General features: G+C 43.4%; 1 protein-coding gene across 1 annotated transcript in view; it reads right to left on the reverse strand.

Moving 5' to 3' along the window:
- The window catches only part of LOC117368553 (rap guanine nucleotide exchange factor 6-like), a 99,687-nt gene that overhangs the window by 66,578 nt on the left and 16,934 nt on the right, over positions 1–16,175 (reverse strand). Inside the window, exons 10-11 of the mRNA XM_033962285.1 lie at positions 8,557–8,721; positions 962–1,069 (exon numbers count right to left, since the gene is read on the reverse strand). Of these exons, the coding sequence (XP_033818176.1) occupies positions 962–1,069; positions 8,557–8,721 (273 nt within the window). The remainder of the gene's footprint in view (positions 1–961; positions 1,070–8,556; positions 8,722–16,175) is intronic.

Consider the following 16,175-nt stretch of genomic DNA (forward strand, 5'->3'; position numbering starts at 1 on the left):
ACAGGGTGGATGTTGCGGCAAGAGAGGATTCAGCCTTTGGCTCCTCAGTGCTATGGGCTGGCACAGTCAGCCCGCCCTAGACCTCTAGGACTGCTTTTGTACATTCTGCTCATCTAGAATGACATACCTATTACATTGGAAAGGAGATTATGTCCTTATCTTTGATAATCTCTTTTCTAGCAAACAGGTGTGTCATTCTAGACCCCCCCCCCCCCCGCTCTGTCCTTCTGCTCCTGCCTACTGTCTCATTCTGGTTATTCTTCTCCAAGTTTGTATCTTGGATGCCAGTCAGCCCTTTGGGCCCTGAAGAATTCTATATGTTTATAGTATCTACCAGGGCTCCTTTGATGCTTCTGTTGACTAGTCCTTGTTCATTGAGTGTTCAAGTATTATGTTTGAGCAGAACATTTGATTATTTTGGGAAATTTCCCATTTTTGTTCTTACTTCACGTTCTGTCTGTGGAAGTCTTGTTTACTTGGGTACTAACTGCAGGTGGCAGTAGAACTCCCAGTGAAGTAAGGGGATCACAGAAAAATCTGAAGTGGATTTCTTCCGCATATGGCTCATGGCCATAGGGAGATAACCCGCTTGTCTAGATCAGGGGTCTCCAAAGTCCCTCCTTGAGGGCCGAATCCAGTCGGGTTTTCAGGATTTCCCCAATGAATATGCATTGAAAGCAATGCATGCACATAGATCTCATGCATATTCATTGAGGAAATCCTGAAAATCCGACTGGATTCGGCCCTCAAGGAGGGACTTTGAAGACCCCTGGTCTAGACTGACACACCTATCTACTGGAAAAGATATCATCAAGGTAAGAACATAATCTCTTTATATTGCTGAAATGAAACATTTTCTTTGGGAGCGGAAGAGGAGTGAGACTGTGCTTTGTGTGGGGATGGGGGACCGATGGGCACAAGGTGGAGAGTATGACCAAAAACAGATACAATTTTGAATTACCGTATTTTCCATATTTTTTTCAAATTCTTCCAAGAATTGCATCATGGTAGGATCCCTTTCAAAATCATTGAAATGATTGTTTACCCACAGTAGTACCACTCGTGCCACCTGTACAAAAAAAGACAAGAATAAAAAAATAAACTTAAAATATAAAGCATTATGTGTACTCTGCCCAGAGCTCGGAAAAAGCACCTTCTTACTAATGAGAAATGCTCAAAGTACGATGCTTTGGAAGCATCCTACAAACATTGTTTATCCCAGGACAAGCAGGCAGCATATTCTTGACTGATGGGTGACGGCACCGACGGAGCCCCGGTACGGACAATTTTAGAGTGATTGCACTCTAAGAACTTTAGAAAGTTCTAGCTCGGCCGCACCGCGCACGCGCGAGTGCCTTCCCGCCCGACAGAGGCGCGCGGTCCCTCAGTTTCTTAGTTTCCGCGGAGCTAAGAAGACGCGTTTTCAACGGCTGTTGAAACTTTTTTCTCTTTGCCTTCCCGCTCGCGTAAACTTTTGATTATTTAATCTTATTTCTTTTCTTTTTTCTATTTGGTAAAAAAAAAAAAAAAAAATCCTTCATTTTTTCTTTAATTTAATCTTTCCCCGGCGGGGCCTTCTGCCACCATCGAAGCCTCGGCCTTCGATTTGGCTGAAGCCGTTTTTCCTTTCATGCCCCCTCAACCGGGTTTTAAAAAGTGCCAGCGGTGTGCTCGGCCTATATCTCTCACGGACCCACACAACTGGTGTTTACAGTGTTTGGGTCCTGAGCATCAGGCCTCTACTTGCACCCGCTGTGCCACTCTAAAAAAACGGACATTAAAAAATCGCCAAATCCAGCAGCGATTATTGTTCGGTGCCGAGATGTCCGACCCCGTTCCATCGACTCCAGCTTCGGCACCGATTCAGTCGGCACCCTCTTCTTCGACGCCGCGTGATTCCGCACCGGCGTCTCACCAGTCAGGTAAGCCGGCTAAGAAGCCTTCCCCGCTGGAGCGTCCTCCGGTCTCGAGTGCAGTGAGTCCAATCCTGCCGACTGTGAGACGCCAGCGGAAGCGTTCCGCCCCTATAGAGGTGAGTCCCTCGACATCGGGCTCCTCATCTCCGGGGCGTCGAACGGCACCGCAGGTACCGCAGAAGAAAAAGGCGGTACCGGTGCCATCCCTTGATGACCGCATCACGGCCATCCTTCAGGTGCAGCTTAAGGACCAATTGAAACAGCTCCTTCCTGCTATCCTGGCTCCAAACCTTCCGGTGCCGGTCCGCACCGAGCTACCGGTACCGATTGTGGAACAGCCTGTGTTACCTGCTTCCACTATTTCGGTACCGCTTCAACTAACCTCATCGGTATCGATGCCAGTTCTTGCACCGGAGCCGAGAGCTCACCATCAATCGGTGCAGACTTCGGCACCGGTGCGACCGATAACATCTCCTGACTCGATATCGATGAGGTCGGGTAAGTCGTTACACAAAACCCGACACTTACAATCATCGACACCTGAGTCTCGGGACCATACTCCCCATGTCAGGGATCCTGATCTGTGGGGAGACTCAGAGGAACCCTTTCTTTCTGAAGGCGAATGTTCCTCAGAGGAGGAGGATTCAACTGTCCCTGACCCATCCTCCAAACAAGTCACTTCCTCTTTCTCCTGCTTTTTGAAAGAGATGTGTGACTCCTTATCCATTCCTTTGGAGGCTGAATCCAAAAAGTCCAAAGCTTTTTTGGATGCCCTTGATTTTGACCAGCCTCCAAAGGAATTTTTGAAACTCCCTCTTCATGACATCTTGAGGGAGACTTTCTATAAAAATTTAGAGACTCCTTTAACTGTCCCAGGGGCCCCACGTAAACTGGATTCTCTATATAAGGTAATTCCCATTCCTGGGTTCGACAAACCTCAACTTCCACACGAATCCTTAACTGTCGAATCCACCCTTAAAAAATCTTCAGGAGCCAGTGTATATGCATCGGTACCTCCTGGCAGAGAAGGTAGAGCCATGGATAAATTTGGTAAGAGGCTCTACCAAAATGCTATGTTAGCAAATAGAGCTAGCAATTATGCTTTTCATTTTTCTTTTTATTTGAAGCATCTCCTTACCACCATGGCTTCCTTCGAAAAGTACCTTCCTTCACGAAAACATCACTCCTTTCATACCTGCTTGTCGTCTCTTTTTCAATTACGTAAGTTCATGGTTAGATCCATATATGACACCTTTGAACTTACATCCAGAGCGACAGCAATGTCAGTAGCTATGCGTCGCCTGGCCTGGCTTCGGGTATCCGACCTTGATGTTAATCATCAGGATCGGTTAGCCAACGCCCCTTGCCTAGGGGATGAGCTCTTTGGGGAATCCATGGACTCAACCACACAAAAGCTCTCTGCTCATGAGACACGCTGGGATACCCTGCTTAAAAATAAAAAGAAGCCTCCTCCGCCAAAACCATATAGGCAGCAGTCGGCCTATCAACGCCGCTTCACAGCTCGGCCATTACCTACCACTGCTCAGCAACCCAGGCGTCAAAGGCAGCAACAACGTCAGCCTCCCAGACAGCAGCCACAGCAGCAACCTGTGAAACCACCTCCTCAGCAGAAGTCACAGCCCTTTTGACTTCATTCTCCACAGTATAGCCAGTATTCCTATTCCTGCTCTCCTGCCTCAACCTATAGGAGGTCGACTTTCTCTGTTCCTCAGCCGATGGGAAGTTATCACTTCGGACCAATGGGTCCTCAACATCATCCGCCACGGCTACTCTCTCAACTTTCAGACTCTTCCATCCCAAAACCTGCCAAAAGAGTCTGCTTTGAACAGTCCTCAATCTGCCCTTCTCATTCAGGAAGTTCAATCCCTCCTTCTTCTAAACGCTATAGAAGAAGTTCCTCAAGATCAAAAAGGGCAGGGATTCTACTCCCGTTATTTTCTAGTCCCCAAAAAAACAGGAGATCTCAGACCGATTTTGGATCTCCGCGATCTCAACAAACATCTGGTAAAAGAAAAATTCAAGATGCTTTCTTTAGCCATCCTTTATCCTCTTCTCAATCAAAACGACTGGCTATGCTCCCTCGATCTCAAAGAGGCATACACTCACATACCGATCCATGTAACCTCAAGACAGTATCTCCGTTTCATGATCAATCATTGTCATTACCAATACAAGGTGCTGCCCTTCGGCCTTGCCTCCTCTCCAAGGGTCTTCACCAAGTGTCTCATTGTGGTAGCGGCATTTCTACGCTCTCACCACCTACAGGTCTTCCCTTACCTGGACGACTGGTTAATCAAGGCCACATCCGCTCAAGCAGTTCTACTGGCCACCAACCAAACCATCTTGTTTCTACGAATTCTGGGGTTCGAGATCAATCTACCCAAATCTCATCTCATCCCCACTCAGAGACTTCAATTCATTGGAGCGATCCTGGACACACTCCTCATGAGAGCTTTCCTACCATCCAATCGTCTTCAGACCCTTCAGTCTCTATGTCAGCAGGTGCTTTCACTACCTTCCATCTCAGCCAGGCAAATGATGGTACTCTTGGGGCACATGGCATCTACAGTTCATGTCATGCCCCTCGCACGTCTTCACCTGCGCACTCCTCAATGGACCCTTGCTACTCAGTGGTCCCAAGCGACGGATCCTTGCTCACGACACATATCTGTGACATCATCTCTTCGTCAGTCTCTTCAATGGTGGTTGGTATCCTCAAATCTATCCAGAGGTCTTCTGTTCCATCAGCCTCCTCATCAACTAGTCATCACCACCGACGCCTCTCTTTATGCATGGGGAGCTCACTTGAACGAGTTCCAGACTCAAGGTCTTTGGACAGCCCAGGAAAAGAAGCATCAAATCAATTTCCTGGAACTCAGAGCGATGTTTTATGCCCTCAAGGCCTTCCAACATCTTCTATTTCCTCAGGTCCTTCTGTTGTGCACAGACAATCAGGTTGCGATGTACTACATCAACAAACAGGGTGGGACAGGCTCTCGCCTTTTATGCCAAGAAGCTCAAAAGATCTGGAATTGGGCCATAGATCACCATCTCTTCCTGAAAGCTATCTACATTCAGGGAGCACAGAATTCTTTAGCGGACAAACTCAGCAGAATTCTCCAGCCTCACGAGTGGACACTCGATCCTGTAACTCTGCAGTCTATTTTCACTCAATGGGGCACTCCTCAGATAGACCTCTTTGCAGCTCCTCACAATCACCAGCTGCCCCTATTTTGCTCCAGACTTTACTCTCCTCACCGTCTGGCAGCGGATGCTTTTCTCCTAGACTGGTCGAATCTGTTCCTGTACGCCTTCCCTCCTCTGCCTCTAATGTTGAGAACCTTATTCAAGCTCAAGAGGGAACGAGCCACAATGATTCTGATTGCTCCGAGGTGGCCCAGGCAACATTGGTTCTCCCTTCTACTTCAACTCAGTTCCAGGGAACCTTTTCTTCTTCCTCTGTTTCCTTCTCTGCTTACGCAACAGCAGGAAACCCTTCTACATCCCAACCTCCAGTCTCTGCACCTGACAGCTTGGTATCTCTCGGGCTGACATCTCATGATACTCTTTTATCTCAGCCTGTTCGTTCCATTCTGAATGCCTCCAGGAAACCAACCACTCTGCAATGTTACCATCAGAAGTGGACGAGATTTTCCTCCTGGTGTCTTCTTCATCATCTTGATCCAACTTCTCTGGCAGTGGAGACATTGTTGGATTATTTGCTTTCTTTGTCTGACTCTGGCCTTAAGTCCTCTTCCATCAGAGTCCACCTCAGTGCCATTGCAGCTTTTCATGAGCCAGTCCATGGAAAACTTCTCTCAGCTCATCCCCTGGTATCCAGGTTCATGCGAGGGCTTTTCAATGTGAAACCACCTCTTAAAGCCCCTCCTGTTATCTGGGATCTCAATGTGGTTCTTTCCGCCTTAATGAAGCCTCCATTTGAACCTTTGGCTACCTCTCCTTTCAAGTTTCTCACTTGGAAAGTGCTTTTCCTTATTGCTCTTACCTCTGCCAGGAGGGTCAGTGAGCTTCATGCACTGGTCGCAGATCCACCTTTTACGGTTTTTCACCATGACAAGGTGGTTTTGCGTACACATCCAAAGTTTCTCCCTAAGGTTGTCTCTGAATTCCATCTCAACCAATCCATTGTTCTACCTGTTTTCTTTCCAAAACCTCATTCTCATTCTGGAGAACAAGCTTTACATACTTTGGATTGTAAAAGGGCTCTGGCTTACTATCTAGAGCGTACGAAACCCCACAGATCAGTTCCCCAACTTTTTCTGTCCTTTGATCCAAATAAATTGGGACGTCCCGTTTCTAAACGTACGTTGTCTAATTGGCTGGCAGCGTGCATTTCATTCTGTTATGCTCAGACCGGACTGACACTGGAAGGTTCTGTCACGGCCCATAGAGTCAGAGCAATGGCAGCTTCTGTAGCTTTCCTCCGTTCCACTCCTATTGAGGAAATCTGTAAGGCTGCTACTTGGTCCTCAGTTCACACTTTTACATCTCATTATTGTCTGGATGCTTTCTCCAGACGGGATGGACACTTCGGCCAATCTGTTTTGCAAAATTTGTTTTCCTAATGGCCAACCTTCCCTCCATCCCTCTTTTTGTTAGCTTGGAGGTCACCCATCAGTCAAGAATATGCTGCCTGCTTGTCCTGGGATAAAGCACAGTTACTTACCGTAACAGGTGTTATCCAGGGACAGCAGGCAGATATTCTTGCATCCCACCCACCTCCCCGGGTTGGCTTCTTAGCTGGCTTATACTAACTGAGGGACCGCGCGCCTCTGTCGGGCGGGAAGGCACTCGCGCGTGCGCGGTGCGGCCGAGCTAGAACTTTCTAAAGTTCTTAGAGTGCAATCACTCTAAAATTGTCCGTACCGGGGCTCCGTCGGTGCCGTCACACATCAGTCAAGAATATCTGCCTGCTGTCCCTGGATAACACCTGTTACGGTAAGTAACTGTGCTATTTGGAAGCATCCAGTTATTTTTAACTTTTAGTAAGCACCTCTAGGACTCATTCAAGTGATGTGTATTTCCAGTAGTGGGAGGCTGCCCCCCACTGCAGTCTGATGGACAAGATGTATGATATTGTGGAAGGAACATGGATTTCTGTGCTATTTTTGAGGAAAGCACGTGTGCTTCAATGGATACATTCCTCACCACCAACATCGCTTTAGTGGTATAATCAGATGCATGAACTTTTGCGTACGCAGCGACTCGTGGTGGAGGATAGTTCCAGTTCATGCTCAATTTATTTGACATACTGCAAATATAAAGCCAGGGTAAAATCTAAGCGGTTTAGAATAAAATGTTATTTGAAAAGGAAATGAAGAACAAAAACGAAAAATAAGAAGGGGACAAAATAGACAAAACACAAAATTCCGACAGGGATCGTCAGGCCAGAAAACAGATGTTAAGATGTTAAATGGGGAAAAATTGTTGTCCTTTGTGCATAAATTGTAATATTGAATGTTTGTAATAAGGTGTGTTTAATCATTACTTTTGTATGCTTTTGACTTTGCTGACTTTAAATTAATATATACATTCAGCACTTCTATATGTACAGTCAGGGGCACTGAATGTATACATAATACAATCAATACTCCAGCCTAAACAATTAGCATATTCAAATAGTGGCTTAATATCACCACTAATCAGACAGGGGCCTATGTAGCATTAGGATGTGCCTAACCCATTACAGAATGCTAGTGGAAATCCAATTTAGGCCTGCCTTGTTGCCCTGTTCCCTTTAGTCCATGACCTGGATGGCCAGCAGCAGATCGATGGTCCTGAGGCAGAGGAACGAAACATAACTATGTCGGCCATATGTTCTCCTATCTATGACAAACAGTGACTGCAACAGGATAAGTTCACTTTATTAAAATATATATCATGTTACACATTAAAAACCTGAGTTAAAGGCACTTTGGATGCTGTGAAATGAAGAATGAAAAAATAAAAAAGGGACTGATAAAGATGTATGGCGGGAGGTTTTCTCTAATTAAAAAGAGCTAGGTGAGAGCCACTGTTGACTGGTCCTACTTAAAAACCATATATGAATTTAAAAAAAACCCCACAAAACATGAGTAGAGGATGTAACGTGATTGACAATTTTGAAAATACTGTGGAATTATTAATAACACTGGGAACTTTTTTGTCATATTAATTCTGGAAGTTTGGGGGTTTTTACAGGCATGTGGGCTGTGGTGAGAGTGTGATAAGGACAAGCTGAGGAGGAGAATAAAGAATAATGGTATAGACTGGGTGCGGAGATAAGGGAGAGAGAGAGGAGTATATGCTCTGAAGAACATTAGATGGTAGTTTATGGAGGCCATCCAAGTTCAGGGATAGGATTAGGAGGGACAGAGCAGTGAGTAAAGCCATTAGTGAGATGGCAACAGCATAGAGTGGTGAGGAAAAGAAGTGTGTGGTGGGGGGAGGGGGAGAGAGAGTGCAGCTGGGTAGACGTGGCATTTAAAATGTGATGGGGACAAGATGTTGGAAAATAGTAATTTGCTCTCAAAATATTTTGAGAGATTCTGCTTGTTCAATATATATAACATGTAAAACATAAATGCTAGCTTTGTTCCACCACAATGTACAAACTAACCTTGTTCCGGAGGCTGTCCACCTTAAACCACTGTAGAAGTTTTTCCCCAACTTCCATTGGACTAAAGATAAAGGTCCTGTATGTTAAGAGGAAATCTTCAATGTAAGTGGGGTCCATAATGGAATGATCTTCCATCAATTGCATGAGAAGAATTTCCGGTGTTCCCTATAAATAGAAAGAGTTGAGGATATTCTGTTGATGGATATACTACTGAAACCTAGAATTCTTTGACTTCTAGTGCATTAAACCTCCAGAGAAAATTTACACAAGAGGGTGAAATATAGTCATCTGGTTTACAATAGAGAAAGCCTTTGATCGCACAGGCCTGGACCTAAACAGTCTTTAATCTTGCAATGCCATCTTACAAAATTTCCTTAATAGCACTCAACCCACTGGAAGATTGATGATCCATAGAAAATTTTAGACTTGTAGTGCAATTTGCTTAAACAGTACCCTACACCAACAATTAGGAATGCACCTTGGCCCGGAGACCAAGTAACATTTAGGAAATGGAAGCTATAAATCCCACCAACCAAAGAGAAAAGTCCAAGAGGTACAAATTTGCCTAATAGTACCCAAATGATTATCTCACTATCAGACCCAAGCTACCTCAGCATCCCCCAGATCACCCTTTGGAACTATAAAACTGGTGAATGCCAGATCAGCTACTAATAAATCCCCCAGTGATCTATGATGTCATCTGTGAACAGGAGGTAGACATTTTAGGAATAATTGAAACATGGCTAGATGAAACCAGGAGAATACTACTGTATGAATTACTGTTCATGGCAAGAGGATTTAATGGCCAACATCAACCAAAACGAGATGGAATAAAGGGGTAATGGTCCTGACTCGGGACATCATCAAACTACAGAATTGCTATCCTCATCTAATTGAATCAGAATGCCTTTTAATCCAGCAGGAAGAAAAAACCCAATCTGTATGCTTATGACACATCATCTGAGCAAGAACTCCTCAATCTGATTATAAAGGTGACCTTGAGTTTTGCAGGCTGGGGACCATAGTAGACTTTAATCTACATATCAGAACCCCAGATACCATCACAGCTGTCTTCTTGGACATGATGACAGCACTAGGTTTCACATAATTAATTCTCCAACCTATAAAACAGGGAATTCTACCAGGTGGTTGGCATTCCAGAACACCGCAATAGTGGTATCAAAATAACATTGACAGACTTCCTAACCAAATTTTTCAGTGCAACAGGTGTGTCATTCTAGACAAGTGGATTATCTCCCCATGGCCTTGAGCCATATGCAGAAGGAATCCACTTGAAAATTTTTCTGTGATCTTCCAACTTCACTGTGAGTTCTACCACCACCTGCAGTTTTTTCCCTTCTGCCCGTGAGCCAGAATGATGTGTTTCTGTTCTGATCTCACTTTTTCTTATTTTATTCGACCTTTATCTCTTTTTTTCAGTCTTGGAGCTTTCACATTGATTTCAGCTCTGCCTGCATGGAGAAGAAGCAGATTCCAGTCTGCAGCTGACAGACCGATCCCTGGTGGTATCTATTAACCAACCTGCACAAGTATTATTGGAGGCACACAGACAGAAGATATTTCCAAAATTTCATGTCTTTTGGCCAATTCTGTTCCATATGTGGGACTATCATCAAGTCTGGGATCCATTGCGACTATGATAGATAATGTTCCTTGGGTGAGATCTCACATACGTCCTCTTCAGAAGGCATTGTTTTCCCACTGGTATCCACAAGTATATATATGTCTTGCAGAACCTCTGCCTTGGACATTGGAAGCTCATGCCAGCATGGATTGGTAGCTTTGTCCTCAGCTCCTTTCCAAGGGAGTACCTCTGCAGCTTGCTTCCTGGGTAGTTGTAACAATATGATTGTAGCAGTTTTCCAGGTCTTGCCGTGTCTGTGTAGAAAGAACTGATGTTTCAGCCATCATACTGTGGCTTTCTTGAGGGTATGCTGTGAATTCTTCAGTGTGTCTTTATATGGACCTGATTGAGAACAGGACTGTTTGTGAGTCAAGAAATTTGAATTTTTGCTGGAAAGTATGTTGGACTGACCTAATTGAATTGCAACTACAAATGCCAGATTATTGGGCTATGAAGCCCAATACATCTGTCATCCAATTCAGGAACACTGAATGCCCTCTCAGAAAAGGTGGTCAATCAACAGTCTAGAACTGCATGCCTTCCAGTTGATTCTGGTGAAATTGCAGAAGACTCTCGAAGAGCAGGCACTCAGTCTTCTCCAACAATGTGACAACATTGGCCTATGTCAATTGCCGGGGAGGCATTTAGAGTGCCATTCTAGGTTTGGAAGCCCGCTTGCTCTTTCACTAGGTGGAGCATCATCTTCAAGCACTGACAGCAGTGCATGTCATGGACGAGGACAATGTTCAAGCCAATGTTGTCGACAGCGGTGGACACTGTCAACGGCAAAATTTCAGGCCATTGTCCAGCACTGGGGTTCACCCCATTTTGACCTCATGGCAGTGATAAAAAAACAAGAAAGCAAACAGATCTTCAGTCAAAGATTCAAGCCTGGCAGTGAAGGTCTAGATGCTCAAGTCCAGCCATGGCCTCTGGGAATACTGTTGTACACCTTTCCTCCCTTGCCCATGATAGATCAAGTCTTTCAACAGGTTGCAGCTGATCAAGGAAGAGTCATTCTGGTGGCTCCAGACTGGCCTTGCAGGCCATGATATACAATCAGATGCATCTTCAAAGGGGCCACAGACTTTGCCTGCAGGTGCATCCAGATCTGCTTTCACAGGGTCCAGTATACATAAAGGATCTGGATCGCTTTGCTCTTATGGCATGGCTAGAAATCAACTATAGTCTCTGTCTAGGATAAGGCATGGAAGAATTTCCAGCATTGGTGCGCCCAAGACCTTTTGGAGCTGTTTTCTGCTCCAGTTTCAGAAGTGTTAGCTTTTCTCCATGCGAGCCTTGACAAGGGACTCACTGTGGGTTCGCTTCAAGTCCAAGTTACAGGGCTCTCTTGTTTCAGAGCTGAGGATCATAGATCATAGCATCTTATCCAAACCTCACCAGATTTCTGAAGGGTTCTCTCCGCATTAGGCCACCGATCAAACCACTGTGCCCTTTGTGGGAGCTTAACGTGGTTCTCAAAGGCTCTGTTCGAGCCATTGGAAGAAGCATTCCTCTTAAAGCGATTTTTCTGGTAGCAGTGACATTAGAAACATGATGGCAGATAAAAGCCAAATGGCCCATCTAGTTTGCCATTCTGCAGTAACCATAATCTCTTTCTCTCTCTGAGAGATCCCATGTGCCCATTTGAATTCAGACACAGTCTCTGTCTCCATCACCTCTTCTGGGAGACTGTTCCATGCATCTACCACCCTTTCTGTAAAAAACTATTTCTTTAGATTACTCTGAAGCCTATCACCTCTTAACTTCATCCTATGCCCTCTCATTGCAAAACTTCCTTTCAAATTAAAGAGACTCGACTCATTTGATATTTTTCTGTCCCTATATAAATGCCTTTTGGAAGTTAATTTGGCCCCAAATTAATTCATTGTTAGAAAATCATGTTGGCCTTTCATATGATACTGTACTATTTGATACATCAATGAGATTTAAAAGCCAAATTTCAGTGAATAATAATAAACTTCTATTAATATTAACAGGGGTTGCCAGTCAGCAGATTACAGGAAATTGGAAAGATTATACTAAACTAAATTATACTTTCTGGTGGAATTCAGTATGCCATATTTATAAAATGGAAAGGGTGCTTGCTATGCAACAAAGTAATTATAATAAGTTTAAAAAGATTTGGGGACCATTGATTATTTATTCTAATGATCAGACATCTTAAACACCTCAGTATTGGTTAAGATAAAGGGGGGTGGGAATATGAATGACAATAATTGATAATTGTTAATTATTAATATATGGGTGGGAGGGATGGGATTCTTTTATATTTATATATCTGGAGGATTACAAATAAGATTGTCAAGTGATTAATTAATATATTTCTGAGGGATTATTGTACACTTGTTGTAATTTCTGAAAATGAATAAAGATTAAAAAAATAAATAAATAAATAAAGAGACTCGACGCTTACGCATTTACATTACATAGCTATTTAAACGTCTCTGTCATATCTCCCCTCTCCTGCCTTTCCTCCAAAGTATACAGATTGGGATCTTTAAGTCTGTCCCCATATGCCTTATGAGGAAGACCATATACCATTTTAGTAGCCTTCCTCTTGACCGACTCCATCCTTTTTATATCTTTTTGAAGGTGCGGCCTCCAGAATTGTATACAATATTCTAAATGAGGTCTCACCAAAGTCTTATACAGGGGCATCAATACCTCGTTTTTCCTACTGGCCATACCTCTTCCTATGCAACCTAGCATCCTTTTAGCTTTCGCCGTTACCTTCTCAACCTATTTGGCCACCTGAAGATTATCACATTTATATGTCCTTTTTGTGTTGCTATAGTGAATATTGTATACTGAATATTGTAAAGAATGATTAATTTTCCCATATATAGAATTTGATTAGAAGAAAATGGATGAGATCATATTTCTAAATATTTTATAATATATTAATACTTGATATATAATATGATATATGGAAAGAATAATTTTTAAAAATTTTATTCATATATTACTGAATAGAAGGGAGGGGGGAGGGGATGGGATATTATTATATTAACTAAGAATTATATAAATTTAGTTTTCTGAAATATTAGTATGAATTTTATATTTTTTGATGTAACATATGAAAATGAATAAAGATTTCTCATTCTGTATTGATAGGGAGGGAGGGAGGGATGGGAGATTATTATATTCAATAATAATTGTATAAATTTAAATTTCTTACAAAATATTATAACTTTATAATATATTGATTTTCTAAAGAAATGTTAAATTTGATATTAATTTGTGAGTTAATCAAGTGTGTTTATTCAAGTTTATAATGAATTTATTTAAAACACTTGTTGTAACATAAGAAAATGAATAAAGATTTATAAAACAGATTATCACATATAATCACACCCAAGTCCCGCTTTTCTGTCGTGCACATAAGTTTTTCACCCCCTAAACTGACCGTTCCCTCAGGTTTTTGCAGCCCAAATGCATGACCTTGCATTTCTTAGCATTAAATTTTAGCTGCCAAATTTCAGACCATTCTTCAAGTTTCAAGTTTCAAGTTTATTAGCTTTTTAATATACCGACCATCAACAAATATCTGGCCGGTTAACAATAAAATTTTAAAAGGGTAAGAGAGAAGAAAAATAAAATAATAGGTATTTAAAAATAAATAGAGTGAACATTAATGACATTAACTAGACAAACTTGAGAGTGAGGGTGAAAGGGAAAGGAGGGGAAAAGCTTTGCCAGGTCTTTCTTCATGTTATTTATAAGTGCAGAATGTTTCAGATCTCCAGACTCTTTGTTGTTGAGCACCTTTCCTCCATGTGCACTCTTTCATCTTTTCTATTGAAGGCGGTGTGAGAATTTCATGTTAATCAGGAGGTACGTTTGTCTGTGTTCCAACCTGCAGGTTCTAGGAAACAGGACCACATTTTGCTCAAGTTAGATGTGAGAAAAGTGCTTCTTTGCTATCTAGAGATCACCAATGAGTTTAGGCTCTCTGACCATCTGTTTGTACAGACTCATTCATCGAAGTTTGGCGTACCCGCTTCCAAGGCCATGGTCTCCAGATGGATCCATAAGGCCATCTCCTCAGCCTATTTGGACTGGAAAACAGCCTACGTCGTTCCTCTGCATAAAAAGGGTTGCAAGGCTGAGGCTGCGAACTATAGACCGGTGAGTCTCACTTCAATAGTGTGTAAACTCATGGAAACACTAATTAAGCATAAATTAGATAAGATCTTGACTGAGGGGAATCTCCGAGACCCCAGACAGCATGGATTCACCAGTCAGGTCCTGCCAGTCCAATCTTATCAGCTTCTTTGACTGGGTAACAAGAAGGCTGGATTTGGGAGAGTCCTTGGACGTCGTATACCTAGACTTCAGCAAGGCTTTTGACAGCGTCCCACACTGCAGACTGCTGAACAAGCCTGAGGAATAAAACGCCCCTTTGTTTGTGGAGAACTGTAAGACAAGAGGGAGGCATCGACTGTGGAATTACCAGGCCGGTAAGCCCGAGTGTTTACTTTTCTGCTTTTGGAATTTCGGCTTGTTCCGTTTTGTTTGTTTTGGGTTTTTTTTTTGGCCTCTTTGGCATTTAAAAGAAAAGAGGGGACCGAGGCTGTGATAGGCCCGGGTGCCTAATAAGGCCAGGCAGGCGGGGCCTTGTTTTGTTGGACTGAACTATGTGTGTTATTGATTATTAGATCTACACATTACAGGAAAACTTTCCCTCCCTCCAAATGATTTCTGTCTATTTTATTACAGATTTCTTTTTTGTATTTTCTCATAGCTTAGCCTTTTGTTTACAGCATTGAACTCAGGGGTCATGCCTTCAAAATGTTATGTTACGAAACTACACGACAAGGATATTGCTGTAACCCGAGGCCTATCACCAACACCTAACACCAACACCTAACACCAACTGCATGGGTTAAAGATTGGCTAAGTGGCAGACTTCAGAGGGTGATGGTTAACGGTACCCTCTCTAAAACATCGGAGGTGACCAGCGGAGTGCCGCAAGGCTCAGTCCTGGGTCCACTCCTCTTCAACATATTCATTAGGGATTTGATTCAAGGGCTTCAAGGTAAGGTAACCTTATTCGCTGATGACGCCAAACTATGCAATATAGTAAATGGCTACAATCTACAGGATACTATGGAACAGGACCTCCGTACTTTAGAAAGTTGGTCCTCTATCTGGCAGCTGGGCTTCAACGCCAAGAAATGTAAGGTCATGCATCTCGGAAATGGAAATCTATGCAGACCTTACACCTTGAATGGAGAAACTTTAACCAGGACTACGGCAGAACGAGACTTGGGAGTGATTATCAGTGCAGACATGAAAACTGCCACTCAAGTGGAGAAGGCTTCATCTAAGGCACGGCAGAAGATGGGTTGTATCAAGAGAAGTTTCGTCATGATGCCATTGTACAGAGCCACGGTGAGACCTCATCTGGAATACTGTGTGCAATTCTGGAGGCCACATTACCGTAAAGATGTGCTCAGAATTGAGTCGGTTCAGCGGATGGCCACCAGGATGGTCTCAGGGCTAAAGGGTCTCTCGTACGAAGAAAGACTGAACAAATTGCAGCTCTACACTCTCGAGGAGCGTAGGGAGAGGGGAGACATGATTGAGACATTTAAGTACATCACGGGATGGGTCGAGGTGGAAGATGATATCTTTCTTCTCAGAGGACCCTCGAACACAAGAGGACATCCGCTCAAACTCAGGGGAGGGAAGTTTCGTGGAGACGTCAGGAAGTACTTCTTCACGGAAAGAGTGATAGAGCAATGGAACAAGCTTCCAGTACAGGTGATCGAGGACCGCAGCATCCCAGACTTCAAGAATAAATGGGATACCTATGTGGGATCCCTACGAGGGTCATACCAATGAATAGGGTATAGACTTAATAGAGCGGGTCAGTAGAGTGGCAGTATGATCTGACTTAAAGGGGCCAGTAGACTTAAAAGGGTGAGTCAATGGTGTGGGCAGACTT

The sequence above is a fragment of the Geotrypetes seraphini genome, chromosome 10 (assembly GCF_902459505.1).
Source record: "Geotrypetes seraphini chromosome 10, aGeoSer1.1, whole genome shotgun sequence".
Lineage (NCBI taxonomy): Eukaryota > Metazoa > Chordata > Amphibia > Gymnophiona > Dermophiidae > Geotrypetes > Geotrypetes seraphini.